General features: G+C 36.8%; 1 protein-coding gene across 1 annotated transcript; it reads right to left on the bottom strand.

The window, feature by feature from the left end:
• Positions 1-6,911: 6,911 nt before the first annotated feature.
• CCDC59 (coiled-coil domain containing 59) lies at positions 6,912-11,479 on the bottom strand. Its single transcript, XM_010716839.3, has 4 exons — positions 11,312-11,479; positions 10,672-10,894; positions 8,588-8,687; positions 6,912-7,302 (listed from the first exon to the last, which is right to left on the bottom strand). The coding sequence occupies exons 1-4, from the start codon at positions 11,442-11,444 to the stop codon at positions 7,141-7,143; spliced, it is 618 nt and encodes a 205-aa protein (XP_010715141.1). The 5' UTR covers positions 11,445-11,479; the 3' UTR covers positions 6,912-7,140.
• Between the last annotated feature and the right edge of the window lie 50 nt (positions 11,480-11,529).

The raw sequence follows: 11,529 nt of genomic DNA, 5'->3' as shown, positions 1-11,529 counted from the left end.
ATAGGAAAAATATATATATATATATATCAGTAGAAATTATGGTACAGCCTGAATTTGTGCTTTGCAACCCTATCACTGCTGCAGATGGACCATTAATTGAAGAAATTGAAACACCATAAAAAAAAGCTTTCATTGCATTGTCTTTCGAGAATTAAATGTTTGTGCCGTACTAAAAAGCAGCAATTATTTTACAGTAGATTTCTCTGAGATGACAAAAAAGCACATTAATGACTGCAGCTGAATATAAAATATTATATACTATAGCTTTATGTTTGCAGATGTTCGACCTCTAGCAGAAATATACTCCTAAGCACAGAAGCTTGCTAATGGTTAGCCATCATTAGAAAAGAAGATGCAAACTGAAAAAAGGACACTAAAGCAAAAGCAATTATAATTATGAAAAATAAATGTGTCTTTCATTTAACAGAAGATGCTATTTAATGTTTGGTGTCTGGGGACATTTTCTACTCAGTAATATTATCTGATGAAGTTTGAAGTCCTGACTTCATCCCTGCAGACTTGAATGCTACATTGCCAAATATCAGGGGTGTTGAGCAAAACAGTTTTTTATACCACGTATGTAAACATGCAGAAAAAATTCTAGAAGCTTCAGATGCTCTAAACATGCACAGATCAGCCATACTGCTTACTGCTATAACTCTGATAAGCCTGGGCCAAGTCAGACATACTGCTTGTGCACTGAATGCAGAATTTGTACATATACAGTAAACCCTAAAAGATGGGAACTGATGAACTTCCTACCACAAGACAGCCAGCTGCAGCTGTACTTTCATCAAAGACTTTTAACTAAGTGTTGTTGCCAAATGACGCTTTCAAAGGCTCATTTAACATACAAAATAGGATTTACCTTGCCTAGATCTCAAAGTCTTAACATTTGAACTAAACACCATAAACTCCCTATTGATAACACATATCTCTAGGAATCACATCTATGATCTATAATGAGATGAGATTATTTGCCCCTTGGTGGTACACTGACTATCTTTCAAGATCTGAAGATCTTGAAAACAACAGAATTAGAATGTTTTGTTTAAGTTCTCAAAAGAGGACAAATAAATCCACCTTCCAATTCTCTAAAAATATTTCAGAGATTTCTTGGCTGCTGTTTTTACTTACTACTTGTTGTGTCTTAGAACATTTTTCACTATGTGGTAGAGTCATCATATGCAAAACTGAACTCTAAAATAAACGTAAACAATAAACAATATTTTTGTAGGTCTACTGCTTTTTTCTTTGTTCTTTTCTTTTTCCTGAGTAATAAACACAGTAACAGTGAAAAAGTGGAGTAATATCAAAGGGCAAGTGGAGCTCCTAACTCACCATAAACTCTTTTTTGGGATCTCAGGTGGAGTTAAATCTTCAGTCTACAGAATGTAGCGCAGACTACTCCATTACAGTCACTTCTGTATGCTGCATGTCTGAACACTTGTACTATTCATGGGCATCACAGAAGAATTAGAATTCATAGCTCCTGAATGCATATACTTGCATTTATTTCCATAATGCTTCTATTTGTTCACCACTTCCTAAATTGTAAGAGACAGCTACTTCAAAGTGAAATATTTATTATAGCTACAGAACTACCAGTCTTCAAATCTATTTTGTAGTTTCTACCATCGTCAGTGTGGTTTAAAGCCACTTGGAACTAGGAACTAACCTGATGATTTCCTTTCTGGGCACTTCACACTTCACTTCCCAACTGAAAACATGAGCTGTGTGATTTATAGTCACAGTTGTCACTCTTGTCATCAAAAAAATTTTAGCTGCTACCTAGTTCTCAAGAAGAAAATGGTTTGGTAACCACAATCACATTAATTATGAAAACCTGCAGGTTAGGCTATAAATCTCCAGAATTCTCCTTGATCCCTTGCACTACTGATACGAGCAATCATCATGCTAAAAGTAGCTAAAAGAACCAGCAGCCTGCTGTTATCTTTGACTGCTGTAATACAGATAAAAACAAATTAAATAACTTGAGGATAACATTTCTTTATCAGATGAATTCATAATTTCTCCTCTTAACACTGTAGTGAGACAATAATGTTCAATGGTGTGTATATATTTAACAAACAGCAATTTTCTTCAATTTTTGTTCCAAAATAAATGGTTTCTCAGCTTAGAAGGACTTGCTTCATACATAGTATCAGCTCTACTAACCAGACAAATATCCATGATTAAAAACAGAGGTATGTGATTGTCAGACAGCTCCAAATGTATGCAGCCAGGAGTATAAAACAAGAGAACTCTTGCTGAAGTGTCTCCTCTGACACTCCATAAGGAAATGGGTGCAACATGGCTGTAACCATTTAATCCACAGGTCCTTGCTTCCAGTGGGATTACCTGCTGCAAACAGAAACCAAAGACTCTCCTTAGAAAAATAGTATTACCACTTTCAGCACTGAGGTATTCGTAACACAAACCATCTCATGTCAGTTAGAAGACCAAATAAAATCCAGTTTTTTACATATTGGTATTTTAATTCTACATGTGACTTCTCATCACATCGTTTAGTGATTAATTGTGGACTGAATAGCTTAGTAAAGTGTTAAGATAATTTATTTTTAAAATGTTTATTTTATTTTTAAGTCACAAAATGGGATTCTCAAATACAGTTTCTCAACAGATGAATATGTTTCATTAGTGGGTTGATATCAACATATATATATATAGTATGAATATATAAACATGGGGATAATCTTTCTTTTGGGAAAATAGAGAAATAAATCCAGACTTGAAAATACTAATCAGAATTGCTAGTGACTGAAAAACCAGTTAGAAGACAACAATGTTCATGCCATAGATGTGCACAGAAGACAGCACAATCAGCATGTTTCAAGTCCAGATACACGGGAGCTTTGTGAATGGATCAACAGTGCTTTTATCAAGAGTTCATATCAAGCTTGAAAGTTGCCTTACTTCTTTTTTGTATGCTCACAACTCTTCTACCAATTAATAAATTTAAAATGACTTCTAATTTCTTTGATTGATGCCTTAAAACAGTACTTTCTCTTCTGGGACAGGTACCCAGAACGGAAGCATTAACACTTTAATTCCCAGTGCACTACATGATGTTATGATGTGGAATACCAATAACCGGAAATCATAAAACCATGACAGCAGTAGACATACAGCCAAAACCCAAGAATTTGTAAGGTTACAATCAGGTTTTTAACTTTGTCCTTTATCTAATTCTTAGCAAGTGCATATTTCATTAGTCGTAAAGGAAGGAAGGAAGGAAGGAAGGAAGGAAGGAAGGAAGGAAGGAAGTCAGCATAATTCCATGGAGAAAAGTTTTTGTTTTATTTTTCCTATAAGTAGCATGAAAAAAATATATATTTTGAGATGGATATGGAGTGAGAAAGTCCTCCTAACTTCAGAGCAGCTTAATGAGGTGTTCCATTCAGGTCCCTGTTGTGATTTTCCCAGGATGTGCAAAAGAAGCAAGGGAAACTTCTAATTTTGTTCCTCAGAACCAAAAGGAAAAGTGAATGTGTTGTACTCTATGTTTTCTTCCCTCCTTATTTCTGATTCACAGCTTCACCGGTCTATAATGAAAGGAAAAAACAGAAAACATCTAAAGTTCCCTGTATTCATTGAATACTCAGTTTTAAAGAACAGGATATCAAAATTCCACTTCATCTTTGATGTACCTGAGAGATTTTAACCACTTGAGATTTGCAGGTTTTCAGAGAATAGAAAACAAACTGCCAGTGAAGAGAGAACTTGAGTGAGTGACTGGAAGAACTGTAGGAGGTTACTCTTCACGTTTCAACATCTTTCCTACACAGTCACAGCAATGAAGGAAAAACAGTCAAAGGAGTGGCCTTTTCTTTGTACTTATGTGGATCATACTTTCAAACAGAAGTAGCTTGACTGCTTTAAGGGTCTAAGTATCCACTTGAATCCACTTCTCAAATATTTCAAAGACAGGGTTGGAAGTAGCAGCTTTTACAACATTCATAAAACCGTATCTTTCACATTTGACTATTTTCATAGAAAATAACAGTTCAAAAAGTAATTAGCTCACTATCTCCTTCTCCATACCATTCCTTCCTTCCACTCTCAATATTTTCCTCCACAAATAGATGATGGGTCAGCTGTTACACTGCTGCTCTGCAAATGAAAGCAAAAGTTTGATTCCCTACTGTGCCTTCATGACCTTGAGTCATCCAGAGCTGCTGCTGCTGCATCTCTGTGTTTCTGTGGTGCTGAATTAATGTAAGGAGCTTGATGCTGCAGGACTGCAGGCGGATGAAATATTGAGACACTGGACAGCGCCGTCGTGGGGAATTAGCAAAATATATTAGCAAAATACAGAGCTAGCAAATATGTAAATTTAGTCTTTTTTTTTTTTTTTTCCTTTTTGAGAACCCTTATATCAAGAATTAATTTACAATGGAGAAAAAGATCTCTCACCTGAGTCTGCAATAAGCTGGGCTCATTAATAACCCCTTTTATCTCCAAATCAAATAAAGGTACAGAAGAAAGTGATTGAGAGAAAGGACACAGATTGTCCTCCTACTTTAAACCAGCAATAAAAGGCTAAGGTCAGACCCCACAACAGTGTTTGATCAAGTGCTCTACCTGACCAGACTGTCTTATGCACGGCACAAAGAATCATAGAATCACAAGGTTGGAAAGGACCTACGATATCATCTAGTCCAACCATCCTCCCACTACCATTGCTACCACAAGCTACTAAACCGTATCTCGTAACTAAACCAGGAAGGCATCTTCTGGTTCCCAGTCAGGAAAATTTGTTTTATATTACAGAGTACAGAGAATAAAAAGTCTGAAGAGAAGAACAACTAAAGTTAAAATGATGCAAGATTAATTTTTGTAAGCAGTACCATGGAACACATACTTTGTATCCTGAATTCCTCTCCTACTTCTAATCCTTAAACAGAGAATAACATGAGTGAAAAAAGAGATTTCAGAAGAAAATTCTGTTCTTTTCTACCCTCCAACTACTGAGACTTCTTGTTGCTAAGGAGGAATGATGTGAAGCCATTAAATTACTTGCGTGAATTATGAATGCAATTTTCTAAAACAAGTATGTTTTATTGAGTTGATTTGTGAGATGTGGTAAAATTAAACCAGATATGCCAAAATAAAGAAATAAATAGCTCATTTTACCCTTACCCTACTCTCCATGAAGAATCAAACATATGTACAGAATATTTTGACAATAAAGTCAAAATGAGAAAAAAAAAATCTCAAATGCATTATTCAAATTTTATCCAAATGCTTTACAGATAAACACCATTTCTAAAAGGATACTGGTAACAGGCAGTATACTAGTATCTACAGTGGTAAAAGTAACCCAGAATGGCCATGGACAAATGCATTCTCAGTCTAACACTTGGCGTTTTCTGAGATCTTTTCTATATAAACAGCAAAGGTGACATCTCTAAAGACTTGTGCCCAGTATATACAACTAAGCTAATGACAAACTGAGTTGAGATCTTTTTAAAGTAACAATTCTAAATACCTGTGCTTTTTATTTCCTTAGCTGGAGTTTTAAAAGATCGTACAGGCTAGAGACATATGCAAATGATAAAGGATGAATTTCAGCCATGAATTTATAGGGATGGTATTCTTTTTCACAAGGTATTATTCACAAGTTAGATGAAGTGTTTTAAGTCTTGTGTACTACTGTTAAATAGTTGTTTTTTCCTCTTTATAGTTTCTGTGCAGAGCAATCCAAAATTGACAGTGCCCCATCCCTGGAGGATTGTTCAAGGCCAAGATGGATGGGGCCCTGAGCAGCCTGATGTAGTGGGTGGCAACCCTGCCCACAGCAAGGGAGTCAGAACTAGATGATTTTTAAGATCCCCTTCTAACCAAAGCCATTCTGTGATGCCTTTAATTACAGCAATTATCAGGAAAGCACACAACAATACTGGCATATCATTTTTTCCCATTGTCTCCTACAAGAACGGACACATCCTTTTCAGAAAGTTTCCCACATTCTTCTTACAACTTGGCTCCAAGTCATAAGAAGGAAAAGATGCCAAACCATGCAAAACGCTTAATTATGTTTGGAAAAAGCCTCAGGATACTGACATAACAAGAATTTTAGCCAACCCAAACTCCTAAACTATTCTTCCATTAACAGTACTTGTCAAACAATTCCAAACTGTTTATATTTCTCATACATTTTAAATAAGGAAAACTTTGCATTTGTGCAGTTGACATCAACTTCTAAATGTGATAATTATGTTGTAATTTGTAAAAGTATTGCAAATCTTACAGAGCATGCCCTGAGAAATTTTATTAATTTTGATAGAAACTTTTTCATTCTATTAAGTTAAAAATCACTAATTAAATCTCCAAATCAAGATTTCACAGAATTATAGGACACCCTGACTTGGAAGGGATCCACAAAGATCAGTCTAACTCCTAAATTCCTTAGAATTATTTTTCTACATATATTCCACAAAATAAAGAAAAAATCCACAGAAAAAAACGGATATATTTAGCATAACAAAACCTCAACCAATCCACTCAATCCATCTCATTTAAGAAGCCACGCTTAGTTTATAATCATACATACTTTGTGATGAAGATGACTGAAACATACCATATCTTCAATTTTAAAATATGTTTTTTGTCTTTTGTTAAGTTTTAAGGGGAATAATAGCCAACCAAGTATAATTTTTGTTGTTTTCATGCGCCAAACCCTATCCTAGAGAACATTGCTCTCCTTGGTTCATGAGATTATCAACCATGTCGCATTATACTCCACTCATTTTGGTTCCTCTCCAGTAAGCATGATTGTAGTAGTTACAGCAGTAGGAAGTGTTAGGAGCTATAAAACAAACATAAATTCGTGTTCAAACTGTACCAAGATCTAATGATTTGAAATTCAGGGTATTACACAAATAGAATTTTAGTAACATGGACTGTTTATTTTCAAAGTACCAGGTCTCACTGACTCTTAGGAACAGAATATTCCTAAGATATTCAGGATGAAGATCTTCCACAATTGGACTGATGAGATAAATCGTGCCAATGGCAAAAAGTCATGAAGAAACAAAAAGAGATTATTAATTAAAAGTCATTTAATAAAATGTCCACATGTAACTCAAACCATGTAATGGAGGTTTATGCAGAGGTTTATGTCTTTTGTTGTATTTTCTGAAGAAGAAACTCCATTTGTGCATTTAGATTTGGCTGTCCTTTCTTGGTCTTCCTACTCAATATTTTATAAGCTTCCATTTTCTTTTGCTTGTACAACCTCTGAGCTGCTTCTCTTTGTTGTTTTCTTTTTTCCGCTTCCTAAAATAAAATAGATATGATTGTAAAAAAATTCTATAAGCAATATATTTTCTTTTATAAGAGCACTAGTCATCAGGTACTGTACCGAGAACAGACCATTGACTTTAAAAGCTTAATTAGGACTGTTTCAGAACGTAATGCAATCAAAATATATATTGTCTAAAGCTTCAAGAGAAAAGCCAAGTTTTCTTAGTAGAATATCCCACAAAGGAAGGTTTGGCCCCAAAAATGTGCTACATCCTTTCTGCAAAATGTGCTCCTTTTTTTCTTAAATGGGACTCAAGTGCCTAAAAGTTTTCTACCTTCTCCTTTTCAGTGCAAGACTGGAAGAACTTAATTCAGCAACACCATGAAAATGCCATACCAACCCAGATGTGCTAGGATACTGGATATATTTGCACGAGACTGGCAGATATGATATGGGAAACATTTAGGTCTTCTGTTTGCAATACTAACATAGCATCACAAGCAACGTGATATTGTGATGCTTAATCAGGACTGAAATTATAGACTTCTGCAAAACAGACTTCTGCCTTTACTGAGATAAGAAAAAGATGTAATTCAGTTTTCGACTGTACACTCATTACTTGTCAAGGATGCTTCACGCATATAACCAGAACACTAATGGAGGCACTTGCTCTATGTGGATAGTTACAATGTGTTGGGTGGGGTGGGGGTTGTGTGCTTTCTTTCTTCTTCTTCTTCTTTTTTTTTTTTTTTTTAAATTCAAAGAGCTTGCATCCTCTTTTCTAGCATAATTTTAGTAAGTAGTTTGGTCAAACTAACTAGCTTCCTTCTCTTATATCCTGTCCTATGTAAGCCATCACAAATCAGACTTAAGGCTTCTCACTAAGTTTATTAATTGAAATTCAATGCCATGATGACCACAAAGGCTGACGTGTCTGCAGAATGTCCAAACATATCATAAGTTCGTCGATTATATTTTTGTCTTCCATGGTATAAATAGCTTCTGTGATGTACAAAAGTTAGTAAGAACGTTCTCTAATGATGGAATGTAAAATTAACTAGAAGTAACACCCCCAAATAAATGAAGGTCTAAATATTTCTTGATGAAATGAAAATCCCTCTAACAGCAAGTGCAAGACCAAGAACCAAGAGTCATAATTCCGAATACCTGAATGCCTGCACATCAATGGCAAGCTGAAAAAGACTGAACATCACCAATATCTGTGCTCCTGTCCCATGGTCCTAGTTGAATCCAGATGGAAATAGTATTAAACTACTCTATGCCTAAAATTCAGAATGATCTCTGTTTAACATTTACCTCTCTCTTCTTAGCACGCTCAGCCTGTATTTTCTCATACTCTTCTTTTGCCTTCTGATTGGACGTTTTTTTCTTAAACTTTCCTTCAGTTGTGACTGGTCTGTAAGAAAAAAACACAAAATTCAAATATGCCTGCTTGCAGGTAGCTCATCATCACATATACCACAGCCACTGCAGAATCAGTCTTGCACTGTTTTTTGCGTATGGGGTGAAGTTAATTAGAAATATAGATTATATTATAGATTACATAAGAGAAGATCAAAGCTCATCTTTCCGTATTGTATGAATACCTAATTGCACTACTCTTACATGTGATGCTATTTGGTATCATGTATTGTAATGAGCATCTAGCAAGAGAGCAAACTAGATTTCTTCATTCCAAGTGAACTAAAGACTGGACTGCATGGAACTTTTAGTAATGCACATGTCTTATCTGCTGGATCTTCAGTGAATAGCATATATGAAGACTAAGCATTGCCTAAAAGAGGATTTTTCTCTCCATCATACAAAGTCTTCTGAGCTTGAAAAGCTGGACTGTTGCACTAACTTTGAGCTTGTTATCTCCTGCTAGTTCCAACACATGCACACAACTGCAGAATATGAGGACAAGCAAATATCAGCAGATATTTCATCAGAGAGTTCACGCTGACCTGGCAAAGTGAAAAAGATTAGTAGCAACAATGCCTTTCTAAAACTCTTATTGAAAAAGATGGCATATACAGTATACTATGCCCTTAACATTCTGAAATTAGGACATGAATTTATGTTCCTTCCCGAATTCAAAAAGAAGTTATCCCTCTCAAAAGAAAACTCTACAAAAACACTCCCAAAGTGCCATTTGTCTGGCATTTATTGTCATATTATTTATAATAGATGTACAGATGTCTCTGCTTAATATTTTTTTTTTCTGATTCACAATAAGTCCTTTATGTAAACAGTGTGGTATCAAACATTTCACACTTGAAAAACATAAGCCTTGCTGGATATTTAACAGCTGTTCACAGAATGAGTTTTTGTTTAGTCTATTGTTCATAATAAGAGACTTCTAGAATTCACCATCATCACCTCAGAAATATCAGGTAGAAAATCAAAAAAGTAAGTGAATAATTTGCTCATAGTTTTATGAAATACAGCCCTTATAAAGGAAAAAAAATCTTTGTTATACTCTGATCTCCATCTTGTGGCAATATTAAGTAACGACACCCCATCTCAGAACTGCAAAACTATTTAAAAGGCAACCTTCGCTAATACTTTAACAGGATTACCTAATCAAAGCCCTATTTTACATCCCCATAGAGCACTGAGATCTACCTAACAGCGTCACTGCACCTCGCACATTAGCAGCCAGATTCATAAAAAAATTACATATTTTGTTTATAATCACAATGACACTCTTGGTAAAGGTAAAAAAAATCTGGTTTGAAAAAAAGCCTAAGTTTTGCATCACTCATCTCTGTGAATTGACTGCCCATTCCACACACAACTCTACTTTCCTCCTACTTCAGGGCTTGGATCTGATTGCCTCTCTCTGTACTCTCTTGTGTGATCTTCTTCCAAAAGTTTAAATGTACACAGGGCTTGGAATTGAGAGATCTACATTACTCCCTGTAATGGGAACAAAAAGGCATCATTTAGATTGGACATAAGAAATAAGTTTTTTTACAATTAGGGTGGTGACGTACTGGAACAGGGTGCCCAGAGAGGTGGTGGATGTCTCATCCCTGAAGACAATCAAGGTCAGGCTGGACCAGGCTCTGAGCAACCTGATCTACCTGTACATGTCCCTGTTCAGTGCAGGGTAGTTGGACTGGATGACATTTAAAGGTCCCTTCCAACTCTAAGATTCTACGATAGATAGTATAAAAATTGGCCGATGCTCTGGAATCAAACCCTGAAAAGCTGATTCTGATGTAAACACAACAAAGCTGTATCCTTACATTTTCTAACATTTCAGAAAAACACCGAAAGCCTACGTGCATATTTTTAAGCAAATCATCATACTGAAGTCCATGTAAAGTGTAAGATCTAAAGTACCTCTGTAAGTATAAAAGCATTATTTTTAAAGTAGTATTTCAATGACTTACTCTATTGCTTTATTAAGCTTTTCCTCTGATAGAACTGAATCATTTGGAGACTTGTGCTGTTTCTTCAGTCTCTCCTCCTCCGCTACGTAGAGATGCTTCAGATGCTCTGGGTAAGTATCTGTGAACTGATCAGCCCGTGGTGAACAGACCTTCTGCTCCTTCTTCAATAATTTCCTGTATTTCCTTTCAATCTTCTGTTTCCTCTGAAATGCAAATCCTCGTCCTGTAAGCACAAGGAAAAACAGAGTCAAATGCTGCTTCCTGGAGCAGCACTGAACCATGTAGTTGTTGCCAGGACCACTTTCCATTCATGTTCTTCCCAAAAGAGGACACTAATTCGGATCATTATCATTAGGACCTTTTAAAGACTCAGGGAAAAAAAAAATGAGAGAAATCCGATCCCTACTGCAGCTTGTACAAATGTACCGAGAATTACTGCCTGAACTTCACCATCACTGCACACACGCTACTTTATGGAACACAGCACACGTTACGCTGCTGATACAAGCAACGCAGCGGGATTACGGAGTCTGCACGGCTGCGATGCCACAGGGAAACCACTCAGCTGCGTGACCATAAGCCGGCAGCGTGATTAGCGTCAGTGTTCTCCTGACACCCGCGTGCCCGCAGCCAGGCTCACCCTGCTGGACGCTCCCCAAAAGGCCGTGCATTGCCGTGGGCCTCCACAGCCGCTTCCCCTTCGGGCGCCGGGCCGCGCCGCCTGCGCTTTCCACGGCCCCGTGCTCGGTCCCCGCACGCCGCGCTGCCGCCATCGCTGCCTCAGCGTCGCACAGCCGCTACGTCACCATAGCGCGCCGCCTCCGCTCGGCGCTCGGCGCGTTCGGTGCGCTCGGCGCT

The sequence above is a fragment of the Meleagris gallopavo genome, chromosome 1, assembly GCF_000146605.3.
Source record: "Meleagris gallopavo isolate NT-WF06-2002-E0010 breed Aviagen turkey brand Nicholas breeding stock chromosome 1, Turkey_5.1, whole genome shotgun sequence".
Lineage (NCBI taxonomy): Eukaryota > Metazoa > Chordata > Aves > Galliformes > Phasianidae > Meleagris > Meleagris gallopavo.
This window is presented reverse-complemented; position numbering and strand designations above follow the sequence as displayed.

Coding starts and splice junctions, on each gene's coding strand:
- CCDC59 (XM_010716839.3), bottom strand. CDS start 11,444: ATGGCGGCAGCGCGGCGTGCGGGGACCGAGCACGGGGCCGTGGAAAGC. Junction 10,895..11,311: donor TTTGGGGAGCGTCCAGCAGG/GTGAGCCTGGCT, acceptor TTGTGCTTACAG/GACGAGGATTTGCATTTCAG. Junction 8,688..10,671: donor AAGCTTAATAAAGCAATAGA/GTAAGTCATTGA, acceptor TTTTTCTTACAG/ACCAGTCACAACTGAAGGAA.